We start from the raw sequence: 16,774 nt of genomic DNA, 5'->3' as shown, positions 1-16,774 counted from the left end.
AACCCTGAAGCCAACAACAAAGGCGAACTCTGGGAACCAGAACGTGTCTAGTTCCCAGCAGCCTTGCATTCCTGTCCTCCTCACTCCAGTCTCCAGCCCGCCGCAGCTTCTTCCACCAAAGCACATTAGCATGATGGACAGACGCTCTCCCGGGCGCTGTGTGGCGTAGGTGCTGGCCTGCGGGGGAAAACCCTCTGGCCAGCTTGTGTGCTGTCCAGGCCCCTCTGTGTCTGGATTCCCTGCCCTGCATAATTTAAGCATTAGAACGAACTCCATCTGTCATTTCCCCCTCTCTGGAGACTGGGAAATGTCCAGCCTTTTTTTTTTTTTTTCCAGACAAAGGACTGTTACATAACCAGCAGAGGCCTGGGTCTGCGGTGGGGCTGGGCGGAGACCCTCCTACCTTCAGCAGTGCCTGTCAGTGCGTCCACAGCTGCCAGCACCAGATAGAGGATGGAAGCCCGCTAAGATGCGCTTGAGTTTCAAGCAGAACTTGGGGAGCTGCACATGTGCCGGACTAGGCGGGCGTGTTTACTCACAGTGCAGCCAGCTACAGCGCTGTGAACACTAGAGACAAACGCTGGATCTCCATGAGGATTGGTGGCAGGACCCACGGATCGCTGAGCTCCAGACGACCCGTCTCATCACGGGCAGCTCTCCTCCCCACTTCTTTCCATAGTTCTGCCTGTGGTCCTCCCTCCCTCCTTCTCTCCTGTGGAACAGCCACAGAAGCCCACAGTAGGGGAAGGAAAGACTAGAGAGAGAGATACGGGCAAGGCAGGGGCTCAGCTCCTCCCTGCCATTAATGAGCCGGAGCCTGGGCCAGGGCAGAGGAAGCAGGCTGGGTCATGTCCTGAGTGGAAGGACCACAAGGTCTGGGTGAGCAGGGGAAGCAGCCTCTTGCCCAGCTGTACAGAATGACCACAGTAACTCGGTGTGCTGCAAACGTGCAAGGCGTTTGCCAGGCAGAGAATGTGTGTTCATGGTTTACACCACGTGAGTTTTTACTTTTTAAAAAAATGTATTACAGGGCTGGGAAGGTGGCTCAGTGGTAGAGCGCTTGCCTTGCATGCCTGAGGCCCTGGGTTCAATTCCTCAGCACCACATAAGCAAAAAGAAAAAAGCCGGAAGTGGCGCTGTGGCTCAAGTGGTAGAGCGCTAGCCTTGAGCTGAAGAGCTGAGGGACAGCACCCAGGCCCAGAATTCAGGCCCCACGACCGGACCCCCCCAAAAAAATGTATTATAAAGGTGATGTACAGAAGGATTATAGTCACACAGGCAAGAAAAGAGTTCATTTCTATTTTGGACAATGTCAGCTGAAAGTTTTTACTTGTTGCAATTAGAAGTACTCATGTTGGTTGGTAAGAGCTTCCGTGTTCTGGGTGTCATTTGATCTTCCATTTTCTCCTTTCCGTATGTGTGTGTGTGTGGGGGGGGGGTATATAGGGTTTGAACTCAGTCTGAGCTTTTGCACTCGAGGCTAAGTCTACCACTCTGAGCCACAGCACCACTTCTGGTTTTCTGGTGTTTAATTGGAGTAAGAGTCTCATGGACTTTCCTGCCTGGGCTGACTTTGAACTGTGATCCTCAGATCTCAGACTCTTGAGTAGCTAGGATTACAGGTGTGAGCCACCAGCAGCCAGCAGCCTCCCCCTCCCTCTCACCCCCCTTTCCCCCCCCCCTGCCTTTTTTTCCCCAGTCCTGGGGCTTGAACTCAGGGCCTGGGCACTGTCTTTGAGCTTCTTTTGCTCAAGACTAGCACTCTACCACTTGAACTACAGTGCCACTTTGGCTTTTTCTGTGTACATGGTACTGAGGAGTTGAACCGAGGGCTTTGTGCATGCGAGGCAAGCACTCTACCACTGAGCCACCTTCCCAGCCCCAGCACCCTCTCTTTTCCTCTTCTAACACATGCTGCTCACGAGCCCAGGCTCCTGAAGAGCCCAGGCTCCCGATGTGCCTCTCACCAGAGATAACCTGCCTCCGACAGGCACTGCATTTTCTAATGTTCTGCCCTGGTGCATTCTCAGCCTCCACCCTCACTCTGCCTTCATCCATGGTAGCTTCTGACCTCCTCTTCCTACCAGCTCTCAAATCTCAGTCTTTTTGCTAACACCCACCCCATCCATACACTGTGCCCAGAAATCAAATGAGACCCTAGATTCCTTTGTCCTTCTTACCAGCTGGCCACACAGGCCTGTGTCCAGATAGCCTCATAGTGGCGCCCCGCCCCCCCAGGCTCAGTGGAGGATTGCAGGCCCCTGTGGGCTCCCCTCCAGCTGCCACCAGATCACAGGCCAGTTACCAATGTGGGCTTGAGCTGGGTTATTTTTTGTATGTTCATAGTTATTTTGACAGTTTCTTTGACATAGTTTTATACAAATACATCAGTGGGATTACTTCCTATTGGCTTTCTTTTTTACCATCCTAGAGCTTGAACTCAAGGCCTGGGTGCTGTCCTGAGCTCTATTAAGCTCTACCACTTTGAGCCACAGCACCACTTCCAGTGCTGGAGCTGAGTCTGTGAGACTCACAGACTTTCCTGCCTGGGCTGGCTTTGAACCATGACCTTCAGATCTCAGCATCCGGAGTAGCTAGGACTACAGACCTGAGTCACCAGTGCTCGGCTCATATCATCTATCATCTTTCCTTCCTTCCTTCCTTCCTTCCTTCCTTCCTTCCTTCCTTCCTTCCTTCCTTCCTTCCTTCCTTCCTTCCTTCCTTCCTCTCTCTCTTTTTGGCCAGTCGTGGTCTGAACTCTGGGCCTGGGCGCTGTCCCTCAGCTCTTCAGCTCAAGGCTAGTGCTCTAGCCCTTGAACCACAGCACCACTTCCGATTTTCTGGTAGTTAATTGGAGATAAGAGTCTCACAGACTTTCCTGCCCAGGCTGGCTTTGAACCTCGATCCTCAGATCTCAGCCTCCTGAGTAGCTAGGATTACAGATGTGAGCCACTGGTGTTCTGCTCTCTCATATCGTTTTTCTTCTCTCTCTCTCTCTCTCTCTCTCTCTCTCTCTCTTTTGGTCGGCTGTGGGCCTGGACACTGTCCCTCTGCTCTTCAGGTCAAGGCTAGCACTCTACCACTTGAGCCACAGCGCTACTTCTGTTTTTTTTTTCTTTTTTGCTTATGTGGTGCTGAGGAATCGAACCCAGGGCCTCATGCACGCAAGGCAAGCGATCTACCACTGAGCCACCTTCCCAGCCCATCACATCATTTTTCTTATACTGCCATGGAGTCCACTATCTGGTCAACAACAAAGTCCCTCCTCCATCTGACCTTGAGTTCTCATGCCCTTCACTCTGTCCTACTCAGGAACCAGTGTTTTCCTAACTGCCTCCTATTTTTTTTAATCTTATCTTCTTTTATTTTATTTTATCTTCTTAAAAAAAATACTAGCTAGGTGCTGGTGGCTCACACCTGTAATTCTAGCTTCTCAGGAGGCTGAGATCCGAGGATTGCAGTTCAAAGCCAGCCCAAGCAGGAAAGCTGTGAGACTTTTCAATTAATCACCAGAAAACCGGAAGTGGCACTGTGGCTCAAAGTGGTGGAACACTAGTTTTGAGTTGAAGAGCTCAGGGATAGTGAGTGCCCAGGCCCTGAGTTCAAGCCCCATGACTGACAAAAAATAAAAATAAAATAAAAACAGTACAGATGGGCTGGGAATGTGGCTTAGTGATAGAGTTCTTGCCTAGCATGCATGAAGCCCTGGGTTCGATTCTTCAACACCACATACACAGAAAAGGCTGGAAGTGGCACTGTGGCTCAAGTGGTAGAGTGCTAGTCTTGAGCAAAAGAAGCTCAGGGATAGTGCCCAGGCCCTGATTTCAAGCCCCAGGACTGGCAAAAAAAATTAAAATTAAAAAAAAATAAAAACACACCCACAAAATTAGGACAGATAATACTCATGCTCCCAACCACAACCAGGAGAAGCAACACAGAAGGCCTGCATCCCTCTTGTCTGGGAGACAAGAAGAGAACTCGCTGGGAACATGTGACCCTCTGCATCCTTCCTGCCACTTGGCTGTTCCCTGGTAGACACTGAGCCCCACGGCATGGTTACCTGGCGACTGTGACGCCAGGTCAGTCACAAACACCTGCCCAGGGTGGCCTCCTGCCAGCCACGCTGCGGATGTTGGCTGGATTTGGCCTCTGGGAGGGAGGACCCTCTGCCCGTAGGCACACCCTAGCTGTGAAGAGCCAGGGTCTCCTTAGGACTCAGGCTGGCAAGGCAGCCAGCTCTCCTGGGGGAGGGGAGGAGGGATGGTTCCTGGGGGCATCAGGCATGCCTGAGGCTCTGTCCCCAGAGCCCATCCCATCAGTCATCTTCTTCAGGAGCCATGGACCCCAAACCTGAAGGCAGCAGACTCCATTCTACCTTCTCTGATGTGCCAGGCACCCCTGCCTGTTCAAAACAGCCACTGTGACACTGCCGTACTGGCCCACCCCAATAACTCGCAGATTTTACACGGGGCAAATGACCTGCCCAGCCAGGAAGTATAATTTTTTAGTATTTTTTTGTCATTTTTGGTGTTTTTGTGTTTTATTTCTTTCATTTTGGGGGGGGTTCCGGTCGTGGGGCCTGAACTCTGGGCCTGGGCGCTGTCCCTCAGCTCTTCAGCTCAAGGCTAGCGCTCTACCACTTGAGCCACAGCGCCATTTCCGGCTTTTTTCATTTTGCTTATGTGGTGCTGAGGAATTATTTCTTTCATTTTTTTGTGGATGTGGTGCTGAGGAATTGAGCCCAGGGCCTCATGCATGCGAGGCCAGCACTTTACCACTGAGCCACCTTCCCACCCTGTTTTAGTCTTTTGCAGTCCATCACCATGGCAACCCTGCCAGAAATGCCCCCCTCCCCCACAGTGCCATCTCAGCGCCATCGCAGGGGAGACTGGAGGGAGATCAGTGCTGAAGCCAGAAAAGGTTTCCCAGAACACCTGTCTCCTTCAGTGTGCGGCAGGCTGACATGCGCCTGACTGGAAGCGCTGGAGCAGGTGAGGGGTTGTAGCTCAAGGGCACAGAAGCCAAAGGCAGAAGGCAGGAAGCAACTCCATGAACCGGAGTAATGCGTCCCAGCCAAGCACTGTGGGACACCCAGTTCTTCAAATATTAATTTGCTTTCAGGGATCTGCCTGGCTCTCAATTCGATACCCTCCTAAACACAGGTGAGTCCTAAACTTAGATTTGTCCCTAAGCTTATGGCCTTCAAGAAAAGCACAGATCTGTGGGCTGGGAAGGTGGCTCAGTGGTAGAGTGCTTGCCTTGCATGCTCGAGGCCCTGGGTTCTATTCCTCAGCACCACATAAGCAAAAAGAAAAAAGCCGGAAGTGGCGCTGTGGCTCAAGTGGTGGAGCGCTAGCCTTGAGCTGAAGAGCTGAGGGACAGCGCCCAGGCCCAGAATTCAGGCCCCACAACTGGACCCCCCCAAAAAAAAGAAAAAAAAAAAAAAGAAAAACACATATCTGTGGGACAGTCAGGGCCTTCAAATCCACACATCAAGACAAAGTTTTCAAAACCCCTGGGGGTGGTATTTTGGTACATACTTGTAATCCTGGCCCTGGGGAAGCTGGAGGCAGGAGGATTCCAAGTTCCAAGCTGACCTGGTCTAGGTAGGGAGACCTGATTGGGATAAGAGGAGAGGCCGGGGGGGGGGGGGGAGAAAGGATAGCATATTCAGAGCACCCATTTCCCATGCACACTTAGAGCAAGTGCGTCCACAAGGTGGAGGGGTGCTGTCCACTGGAGACCTGGGGTGTGCTGGGTCCCACAAGCGCACACATTCGTATGACCTCTCTGCTTCCCCATGAGTAGGCGTGGTCTGTCACCATCACTGACTCAGTTCCTTCCGCAACCCAGAAAGCTGTGGGCAGGACCAGGCTTCAGACCTGGTTCCACTTTTAACCAAATGTATCTGGTCTTCCTGTCATTTCAAAACTACCAAGAGCCTTGTGAGCTTCGGGCTTTGCCACTTCCCCTTTCCTGTCCTCATTGCTCAGCAGCTCCTGGGTGTCACGGCCACGGCTTTCCAGATGCTCCTGTCATTTTGCTCCCTAAGTCTCTGTGCACAGCCCAGAGGGACTGGGGAGCGTGCACAGCTCTTGGCCTGCAGCCCCCCACCCCACCCCCCACCCCGCCTTACTGAGAGAAAGGAGGCTGTTGCCAAGGGCTCTAGGCAAGTGGATTCAGCTTTGGTCAGGACCCAAGGCACCCAGCCCGCCCTGAGACATTGTATGAACCGGGCAGGGCCTCCAGACACAGCCCCTGCGCCCCTCCCCAGCCAGGGTGGTGCTTGTGTGGGAAGGAGCTTAAATCCTGCTGCCAGACCCCCGGACAGGAGAGGCAGAGAGGGCTGACCGCCATGCACACCTCCTGCAGCCTCCAGGCCCTGCTGCCGCCCCTGCTGCTGCTGCTGCTGCTGGGGGCCACTGCAGCCCTCAAGGAGGAGGAGAAGCTGGCCATGGTGAAGCTGCACAATCTCTACCGCGCCCAGGTGTCCCCTCCCGCCTCCAACATGCTGCTGATGGTGAGTGGGCTGGCGCTCGTCTGCTGGGGTCGCTGGGGCTGCTGGGCAGGGCCGGCCCCCAGCCCTTCTCCCCACTCCCCCACGCCAAAGCTACTTCAGCTTCCTCTCTCTGGCCAGTGACATTCGATCATTCACAGGGACCCATAAGCAGCCCCATAATCCAGATGAGGAAACTGAGGCCCAGGTGGACTCACTCAACTTCAAGAGCTAGCACGGGATTCTCATTCTAATGACACCGGCCCAGCTCTTCCTGAAACACAGGTGGCCCTGGGAAGGTCTTTCAGGGGCTTCCTCAAGGAGATGAGGAGAGGAAGAAGGGAGCTGGATGGGTGGCTGAGGGCATGAAGCAGAAGCAGAGAGGGCTGTGCACTCCCACAGTTCAACTTCTGTCTGCATTACCCGTGAGGCCTGCGCTCCGGGGGCATGTCCTGTTACTTCGTAGACTCAGTTGCTCATCTGTAAAATGGGATCATAAGGAGGGCTTCACGTACATCGAGTGTAATATTGTGCAGGGCCGCTAAGATCTCAAAAAATACCAAAGTGCTAACTAATTCTAAGCGAGAGAGAAGCATCCAGAGGTGGCAGGCATCCATGTTCATGCAGACAGATGCTGGAGGGAGGGGACAACTGTCAGGAAGGGAGTGCTATTTGAGGACAGGGTTGGGGCAGGATGTCTGAGCTCAGAAGTAAAGGAGATAAAGTGAGAATTCCTGCCCTGCCTGTCCTCCCACTGGTTTGAATGGCCCATGGCCCCAGCCACTGCTCCTGTGGCCTGGCAGGCTGGTGGGCCAGAGCCAGGAACCTGTCATGTGTGCCTGACGATAGAGTCCCACTTGGGAGACACAGCATGAACCCTGGACCCAAGCCCCCAGTTCTAAGCTCAGCTCTGTGGTTTTGTGACTCTGATTAGGCCGCTTGCCCTCCAAAGACTTCTGTTTCTAGACTGAAAGTTGAGTCCAACCACTCCTGCCCCGTGGGTCAAACAGAATGACGTGTGGGACACATACGCACGCAGCATTCACAGCCCCATGGGTCCTGGCAACCAGAAACTGCCGATGACAAATCAGGAGACCCAAATGCTATCATGAGCTCTGCCAACATCTCTATCATGGAGGCCTGGGACAGATGGTGGGGCCTCAGTTTCCCTATCTGCTAGTCCCTGATGCCCTCCAGCCCATGCCTTTGGCCATGGTGACTTCTGCTCAGGATGCTGATCCTACCTCTGCCTGGCTAATGCCTTGCCTCTAACATTACTTAAGGGCTCCTCTGTCCTCTCTCCCCCCCCCCCCCGCCCCTGTGCCCCTCAGTACAGCATATGCCATGGAGCCCAGGTGGGCTGGTAACTATGACCATGCAGTTCTTGCTACCATCCCAGCCTGAACGAATGAAAGGATGGATGGACTTCCTTTCTGATGGTAACTGTGGGGCCAATGTAGGCTTGTGTTGTGACTCTTACCACCTCACAGCGGGCCCTGGACCACTCACTGAGAAGCCTTAACAAGCCATGAGTAATGGCAGACTCCAAGCATCTGGGGAGAAGAATTGCAGCAGGAAGACGGCTTTAAGCAGGGACTCATCATAGTCACTGGTGATGAGGCAAATATGTTAGGCACCCATGGCAGATACTAGGGTGCATTATTGCCCTTCTCCAAGGAATTCAGTCTAGCTTGGACCTCCCCATCACCCGGGGATTTGGGACGTGAATGCCCAGAGGGAAAGGGACTCACGTGAGGCCATGGAGCCCAGTGCTCCCATCCTGCCTCCTTGCAAGTGCTCCCTGAAAGCTGTGAGGGGGTGGCGAGTACGAGGGTGCGGCTGCATGCCCCGCCTCTCCCCCAGGGTCATCAAAACCCTGCTTTATGGCCTGTCTGGCTGTCGAAGCCGCAGGGTGGGGCCATGGTTGCTGCAGGCCAGCCATTCCAGGAGAGGCCAAAGACTAGGTTTAATGGGATCCAGGCCTCTCTCCTCAATCCTTTGGGTCAGATGCCTCATTAATTGTCTTCCCACCCACACGTGGTCTGTCTGCCTGCCCCAACGGGGACACAAAGCCTCAGAGACCCTCTAACCCCAAAATGCTCCCTCCCAGGGTCCCATCTGAGGCCCCCCGGAAGGAAATCACTATTGGCACCTTGACAGCCTTGGGTTACCAAGACTCTCAATAACAGGCAGCAAGTTAAAAGTCACACTCAGATCCTTCCTTTCCTGGGTTTCCTCTGCTGTCATTTCTATTCTTACCAAATGCTTTCTTGTTTTCTTTTTGGTGCTGGTACTGGGACTTGAACTCAGGGTCTCCCATACTCTCACTTGGTATTTTCTCTCAAGGTTGCCCCTCTACCAATTGAGCCACACCTCCACTTCTGGCTGTGTGGTAAGAGTCTTAGAAACTTTTCTGCCCAGGCTCATAGATATTCAGATCTCAGTCTTTTTTGTTGTTGTTGTTTTTGTTGGTGGTGGGGCTTGAACTCTGGGCCTGGGTACTGTCCCTGAGCTCTTCAGCTCAAGGCAAGTGCTCTACCATTTGAGCCGCTGTGCCACTTCTGGTTTTCTGGTGATTCATTGTGGATAAGAGTCTCACAGACTTTCCTGCCTGGGCTGGTTTTGAACCGTGATCCTCAGATCTCAGCCTCCTGAGTAGCTAGGATTATAGGTGTGAGCCACCGGCACCTGGCCAGATCTCAGTCTTAAGTAGCTAGGATTACTGGCAGGAGTCACCAGCCCACCAGCACTTGGCCAATCAGTTTTTTTGGAAAGGGGTTGTGGGACAGAGAGCCTCAGAGCACTTAGGAAGCGCGGTGGGGGGGGGGGGGGTACAAGCTCCCAAGTTAGACTGATGGAAGGAGGGAAGTGGACTGAATAAACCACCTGGCCTTCAACATCTCACTGGAGAGTCTGAAGTGCATTATCACCCCGGTTTCCATAGAGTGTTAATAACGCAGACAAACAGCGAGTCACTCAGCCTTCCCAATGCCCTGCCAGCTTCACAAAGGGTAGGCAATAATACCACACCCAGGGTGACAGACGCCTTGGCCTGGGCTGTGCCCTCCTTCCCCACTGAAGCCCTCGGGGCACAGAGACAGGTGTGGTCAGGAGTCCCCTCCTTCAGGACTGCTGGTAGGCAGGTCCTTCCTCTCTGACCCCCAGAGACGGTGGGCCCCATCACTCAGCCCGAGGCCTCCCCCTTCACTCAGCCCACCCCCTCTTTCCCCCCCTCCCCCCCCCCCGCAGAAATGGGACGAGGAGCTGGCGGCCTTCGCCAAGGCCTACGCGCAGAAGTGCGTCTGGGGCCACAACACGGAGCGCGGGCGGCGCGGGGAGAACCTGTTCGCCATCACGGACGAGGGCATGGACGTGCCGCTGGCCGTGGAGGAGTGGCACCAGGAGCGCCAGCACTACAACCTCAGCGCAGCTGCCTGCGACCCGGGCCAGGTGTGCGGCCACTACACGCAGGTGCGGAGAGGGGCGCGGGGGCGGGGCCTCGGCGGGGCGGGGCCTCGGCGGGGCGGGGCCTCGGCGGGGCGGGGCCTCGGCGGGGCGGGGCCTCGGCGGGGCGGGGCCTCGGCGGGGCGGGGCCTCGGCGGGGCGGGGCCTCGGCGGGGCGGGGCCTCGGCGGGGCGGGGCCGGGAAGAGAACGAGCTTCTGAGTGAGGTCCTCAAGACCTTCTGGGTCTGCATCTTCAGCCTGCTTATATCCTTTATGAAACTCTGTGTGTGTGTTTGCACACACACATGCATGCACACATGCTTCAGTCCTAGGGCCTGGATGCTGTCCTTGAACTGCTCAAGGCTCTAGTGCTCTGCCACTTGAGCCCCAGCTCCACGTCTGGCTTTTTGGTGGTTAAATGGAGATGCGTTTCATGGACTTTGCTGCCCAGGCTGCCTTTGAACCTCAGATCTCAGCCTCTGGACCAGCTAGGGTTACAGGCGTACACACCAGTGCCAGCATGAAACTAGCTAGGCTTAGCAAGAAACAAAACAACCAACCAAAGCTTTTGAAAACCTAACCCACCCTCCCGGCCTTCTGCTGTTGAGGAGAAAGCAGGATTCTGAGAGCCTGTAGTTTCATAGTCACTGTCCTAGCCACACTATAGGAGGTGCTATGCAATCCTGCCCCCCACCCCGTCCCACATCTATTTTCCAGGGCTAATGGCCCACCAGCAGGTGCCTGTGATTTGTCTGTTCACGTACTGTTGCTCTTTCAATGTTTATCATGATGTCTAATTTGCTGCTTTGGGGTTTGGGGGAGGTTCACTCCAATTCTAAAGCAATTCTTGTCATGCTAGGCAGGTATTCTGTCACTCGAGCCACGTCCCCAGCCGTTTTTTAGGTAGAGTCTTGCATTTTTGCCTGGCTGGTCTCAAACCAGATCCTAGTACCTCAGCTTCCCACATTGCTGGGACTACAGGTGTGAACCACCATGCCCAGCCTAATTTATTGCTTCTCATCTGGGACTGATAAAGCAAGTCAATCTTGTGATAGAGTTTTTGTTTTATTTTGTGTTTGTACTGGGGCTTGAGCTCAGCTTTTTCACTTAAGGCTGGTAATCTACCACTTGAGTCACAGCTCTAATTCTGGCTTTTTGATAGGTTCATTAGAGATAAGAATCTTACAGACTGCTGGGCACTGGTGGCTCAGGCCTGTAATCCTAGCTACTCAGGAGGCTGAGATCTGAGGATAGCGGTTCAAAGCCAGCCCGGGCAGGAGAGACCATGAGACTCCTATCTCCAATAAACCACCAGAAAACTGGAAGTGGCGCTGTAGCTCAAGTGGTAGAGTGCTCGCCTTGAGCTGAAGAGCTGAGGGACAGCGCCCAGGCCCAGAGTTCAAGCCCCACGAACGACAAAAAAAAAAAAAAAAAAAAAGAATCTTACAGACTTTCCTGCCTGCACTGGCTTTAAACTTCAACCCTCAGATCTCAGCCTCCTGAGTAGCTAAGATCACAGGCACAAGCTACCCATACTCATTTAGTGGCTTAATAAAAGTTATGGTCCAGTTGTTGGTGGCTGTAATCCTAGCTACTCAGGAGGCTGAGATCTGAGGATCAAGGTTCAAAGCCAGGACTGGGAAGGTGGCTCAGTGGTAGAGCGCTTGCCTTGCATGCATGAGGCCCTGGGTTCGATTCCTCAGCACCACATAAGCAGGGAAAAAAAGCAGGAAGTAGCGCTGTGGCTCAAGTGGTAGAGAGCTAGCCTTGAGCTGAAGACCTGAGGGACAGCGTCCAGGCTAAGTTCAGGCCCAGGACTGAACCCCCCCCCCCCAAAAAAAAGGTTCAAAGCCAGCCAGGGCAGGGAAGTCTGTGAGACTCTTACCTCCAATTAACCACCAGAAAACTAGAAGTGGAGCTGTGGCTCAAAGTGGTAAAGCGCTAGCCTTGAGCTGAAGAGCTCAGGGACAGTGCACAGGCCCAGAATTCATGCCTCCTGGCTGACCAAAGCAGGGATGGGGGATGTGTGGGGGGGAGTTATGTATAAGTGAGTAATAATTTGTCACTGAATTAATGCTTGGGGGTCTTCTGACAGCATTTCCTGTCTCAGTCCCTTTTTGCTTGTCGCTGGCTGGGTTCTTGCTGTATTTTGAAATTGTATGGGTGTGTGTAGATTCATGTGCTAATTGAATTTTTTCTCTTCCCAAGTAATTGTTGCACAAAGATTAATATGACAGAAAGCAATCACTTTGCCACCCACACTCCTATTCCACTTCTCAGAGCCTCTCTGGTTGGTATTTTTAGTGCTATTTACAGCACCATCCCTACCCACTTCCCTCTGGGGACTCCCCCCCCCCATCAGAAGGGCTTGTCCCCATCCACTCATTTCTCTGGACAGAGGGTTAGTCCATTGTGTTCTGTAAGGTCAGATATAGTCAGCTGATTTAAATAGCCCGACTCCTGGGCACACTCTGCCTGGAAACATTGAGAGAGGATGGCAGTACACAAAGGTTGAGTTTGATTCTTAAGACACGAGTTCATTCCAGCAGCTTGCACCTAGAAACAGGCAGACTTGTGCTATAGAGCAGATTTTGTTTTTAAAATAACTTCCTTTGCTTTCTTCTTTTTTTTGCAGGGGGGGGGGGAGGTCCGGTCGTGGGGCCTGAACTCTGGGCCTGGGCGCTGTCCCTCAGCTCTTCAGCTCAAGGCTAGTGCTCTACCACTTGAGCCACAGCGCCACTTCCGGCTTGTTTCTTTTTGCTTATGTGGTGCTGAGGAATCGAATCCAGGGCCTCAGGCATGCAAGGCAAGCGCTCTACCACTGAGCCACCTTCCCAGCCCCTTCCTTTGCTTTCTTCTTGGACTTTTCTTCTGGTTTATGTCTCAGATTCTTATTTATTTTTGTCAGTCGTGGGGCTGAACTCTGGGTCTGGGTGCTGTCCCTCAGCTCTTCAGCTCAAGGCTAGTGCTCTACCACTTGAACCACAGCGCCACTTCTGGCTTTTTCTGCTTATGTGGTGCTGAGGAATCGAACCCAGGCCTCATGCTTGCAAGGCAAGCACTCTACCACTGAGCCACCTTCCCAGCCTGTGTCTCAGATTCCATGCTGTAAGATTCATTGCTTTGCATCTGCCCCTGTTGAAAATGCAAGGGCCTAGAGGAAGAGCCCAAAGGAAAACTCCCGGAGGTTTGTCTCAGGCCTGGGAGGGAAGGCCCAGTGAAACGGGAAGTGAGTTCAGGGCCAGACTCCCCACCGCCCTGCTCAGTTTTGTCCTGAAGCTGCACCTTGTCTTCAGGAACTTGGGTCTCACAGGCGGTCCGATCCTCCTCACTCCACCCCAGAGATAGCTGGCTCACTCCACCTCACAGATAGCTGGCATCAGGGGAATGGGGAAAGGGTGGAACCCCCAGCTCTGGCCTCACCGGTGGGGTGTGCCCTCCCTCAGGTAGTCTGGAGTAAGACAGAGAGGATCGGCTGTGGTTCCCACTTCTGTGAGACGCTCCAGGGAGTTGAGGAGACTAACATCCATTTACTGGTGTGCAACTATGAGCCCCCGTAAGTGCTGGGGGGCCGGGGGAGGGAGGGGGAGGCAGGACTGGACAGTTGAAGGAATCGTGTGTCTGTGTGACTGGGGCTCTGGGGCCTGTACCCTCCAATGAGCTGTGAGGACACTGACTGGGGGTGGGGTGTCTGAGTTCGCTAACCAGGGGGCCAGGGGAGGCACGGGCTGCCTAACAAGTTGCCAGTGGGAGGGAGCAGACTCAGGGGCATGCCGGCAGGTGCATGGGAATGGGGACCTGGTGGAAAGGGACTGGCAGTCCCCCCTCCAGCATCGGCCTCATCCATGCAGGGGGAACGTGAAGGGGCAGAGGCCCTACCAGGAGGGGACTCCGTGCTCCCAATGCCCCGCTGGCTATGACTGCAAGAACTCGCTCTGCGTGAACTTGGCCGGTGAGATCACGGGGCGCTGGGGTTGGGGGTGCAACTGGGTGGTCTGGGGTTCTGTTGACTGTGCATGTAGAAGGGAGCCCGCAGAGGCTCGCTCCGCCCTCCCTACGTGGCCACTTTGGCGTCCTATCATCGCAAGCTCCCAGATTTTGACCTTTTGCCAATATGGAGCAGTTGGAGCAGTTGCCAGGCTCAGGAGCACCAAGGGGGCCACATGAAAGGGCATGGTCTGTGCTTCGAGTGTGCAGTGTCTGTGTTCAGTGGGCGTGTCGTGCATGCGTTGAAACAGAAAAGGTCTAGAGGAGCTAGCGCAGAGAAGCTCCTGAGAAGTTGGATTGAGGAGTAATTGTATCCTTTAAGAAGTAACAGTTGCTGCAAGGTGTTGCACCTATAATCCTAGCTACTCAGGAGGCTGAGATCTGAGGATCGCAGTTCAAAGCCAGCCGAGACAGGAAAGTCCTTGAGACTCTTATCTCCAATAAAACCACTAGAAAACCGGAAGTGGTGCTGTGGCAGAGCACTAGCCTTGAGCTGAAGAGCTGAGGGGCAGTGTCCAGGCCAAGTTCAGGACCCACGATCGACAAAAAAAAAAAAAAAAAGTAACAGTTGCTGGGAATGTAGCTTAGCGGTGGAGGGCTTACCTAGCATTCATGAAGCCTCAGTATTTCTCACTATTTCTCTTATTTCTCACTACCACATAAACAGAAAAAGGTTCAATTCCTCAGTACTATATACACAGAAAAGGCCAGAAGTGGAGCTGTGGCTCAAGTGGTAGAGCGCTAGCCTTGAGCAAAAGAAGCTCAGGGACAGTTCCCAGGCCCTGAGTTCAAGACCCAGGACTGACAAAAAAAAAGTAACAGTTGCCATCCAGAGACTTGCATGCTGGAGAGCCACATGAAAACGTTAGGTTGCCTTGTGTAGTTGGGTGGAATGAAGAATGCGGGGGTTCCGTTTGCACCACAAATGCCAGTCTTTGCCTATCAGAACCCAGGAGGGGCCCAGAAGAAACGCAGGATTTGCCTCATCTGGAAACTGAGGCCCGGACCACTCTGGCAACTGAAGTCTCAGGCTCTAAGGAAACCGATAGTCCAACAGTAGCCACAGAGATGCCATCCTTCTCTATAACAGAGGCCTCTGGCTCCCCAGCAACCAAGGTCCCAACTTCCTTAGCAACAAAGAAGCCCTTCTCCATGGCAACAGAGGCTCAGCCCTCCCTAGCCTCTGAGGTCCCTTCTGCTCTTGCAACTCAGAGACCACATTCCTCAGAGGAAGGACTAGTTATCTTCCCCCAGTCAACCCGTGATTCTGTCCCCAAGCCTGTGGACAAAGGAGCCAGCAAGACAAGCATACCCTCCATCGGCCCAGAGATATCTCTGTACCCCAAGATGGTCCCTAAAGGGGCAGGAGAGCCCCTACCCCATTCCCCCGAGGAGGCCGAGGCCGAGCCGCCTTCTCCCAGTGAGGTCTTGACCGCAGTTTTTCCAGCGGAGGATAATCCAGGTGAACTGCAGGTCACAGCGGACCACACAGGCCACACTTCCTCCAAGTCCCTGCCCAATTCCCCCATCGCCTCAGCCTCGGCTAATGCCATGGGCGGGCTGACCCTGGCCCTGCAGTCATCCTTGCCAGGTAAGGCCTGTGCCCTCCCCCCCCATGTTCCCTCTTGGCTCCACCGTGGCAGCATCCTGCCCCAGCATGGGCGGTAGGGGCATGGCGGCGCATGCTCCCTGAGAAGACGCTTCCTCCCTGGCTGCTGCCCACCCCCCTGCATGGTGAGGTGGAGGAGATCGGGCACAGCTGTCTCCAGGCTAAGGCCTGACTCCTTTCTTCCCACAGGGACAGAGGGGGCTGAAGAGCCCGGGAAGGACCTAAGGCTGAACTCCAGTCACACCTGTGCCCCTCTCCTGGCACTGCTGCTGCTTCCCCTGCTGTTGGCTTCCATATTCTGAACGGGACACCAAAGGCAAAGCCCGGCCCAGGAGCAGGGCCTCTCCCCACTCTGGATCGTGTTCCTCCGAATGACAGGCCACAGCTTTCTAGGCAGGTCCTGCTCTGTGGCCCAACAGCCCCCATCACCCCATCTTCTGGACAGATTCCAGGCCAGGACTCCTGTCCCCCTGGGAGCTTCCACCGGGGCCCCTCAAGTACGGCTCCAGGGGTTCCTCTTCCTCAGGGGCCACAGATGGTTCTGAGGGGTGTTCCAGTGGTCACCCGTTGTCACCTCCAGCGGCCTGTGGTCCCAGCCTGCTCTCCCGGGGCCAGGCAATCTTGGTCTCTCCAAGAGCTCCGGGTCCCCTTCCAGTGTCCCGGCCTCTTCTGTGAGCTACCTGAGCCCAGAAGGGCTGTCCCCAGAGGGCCTCCTGCCTTCCCACGGTGAAGAGAAGAGAGCAGCTGCCCAACTGCCCTGTCCCCCACCTTGCTTCTGGCCCCCAAACAAGACATTTCCTGGCCAACAGCCTCCTGAAGGGCAAGACTTCCAGGCTGGGTCTCCTTCGTGACACCCGCTGGCTGCCAGCCATGGCCGCGCCTCCCTGCCCCTCCCACCCCTCCCAGCCCAGTCCTGCACAAGGCCCGTTCTGGGCGCTCTGCTTGGGCAGTGTCCAGAGCCTGAGCTCTCCACGCGCCCACACAGCCGGGGGGTGGGGGCCAGTGCGGAGGCACAAGGATCGGATGAGGAACCAGCCTCACCCAATGGGGTTCTATGAAAGTGGAGGGCAGAGATGGGGGGTAGGGTTCCCTGAATAAACTCCTGAATAAAGTCTGTGTGAGAGCCGGGTCTCCATGCTTGTAGAGGCCAAGGAGGCCCAACTCCACCCCTCCCCACATCCCTCTCCCCAAGCACTCCATGTCTTCCTGGGCTGTCCCCTCCACCCGGGCCGCGCGGG

At 54.6% G+C, this 16,774-nt stretch overlaps 1 protein-coding gene across 1 annotated transcript; it reads left to right on the top strand.

Annotated features, from left to right (window-relative positions):
* The first annotated feature begins 6,181 nt into the window (after positions 1-6,181).
* Positions 6,182-16,648, top strand: Pi16 (peptidase inhibitor 16). The gene is made up of 6 exons (XM_070023866.1): positions 6,182-6,520; positions 9,746-9,967; positions 13,387-13,496; positions 13,792-13,892; positions 14,874-15,518; positions 15,726-16,648. The coding sequence occupies exons 1-6, from the start codon at positions 6,356-6,358 to the stop codon at positions 15,836-15,838; spliced, it is 1,356 nt and encodes a 451-aa protein (XP_069879967.1). The 5' UTR covers positions 6,182-6,355; the 3' UTR covers positions 15,839-16,648.
* The last annotated feature ends 126 nt before the right edge of the window (positions 16,649-16,774 follow it).

This window comes from Dipodomys merriami, unplaced genomic scaffold (assembly GCF_024711535.1).
Source record: "Dipodomys merriami isolate MVZ:Mamm:240054 unplaced genomic scaffold, mDipMer1.0.p SCAF_16, whole genome shotgun sequence".
NCBI classification, from domain to species: Eukaryota; Metazoa; Chordata; class Mammalia; order Rodentia; family Heteromyidae; genus Dipodomys; species Dipodomys merriami.
This window is presented reverse-complemented; position numbering and strand designations above follow the sequence as displayed.

Excerpts from the sequence above, each read along its gene's own strand:
- Pi16 (XM_070023866.1), top strand. The coding sequence starts at position 6,356 with ATGCACACCTCCTGCAGCCTCCAGGCCCTGCTGCCGCCCCTGCTGCTG. Across the intron at positions 9,968-13,386 it reads TGTGCGGCCACTACACGCAG|GTAGTCTGGAGTAAGACAGA; the intron begins GTGCGGAGAGGG and ends GCCCTCCCTCAG. Across the intron at positions 15,519-15,725 it reads CCTGCAGTCATCCTTGCCAG|GGACAGAGGGGGCTGAAGAG; the intron begins GTAAGGCCTGTG and ends TTCTTCCCACAG.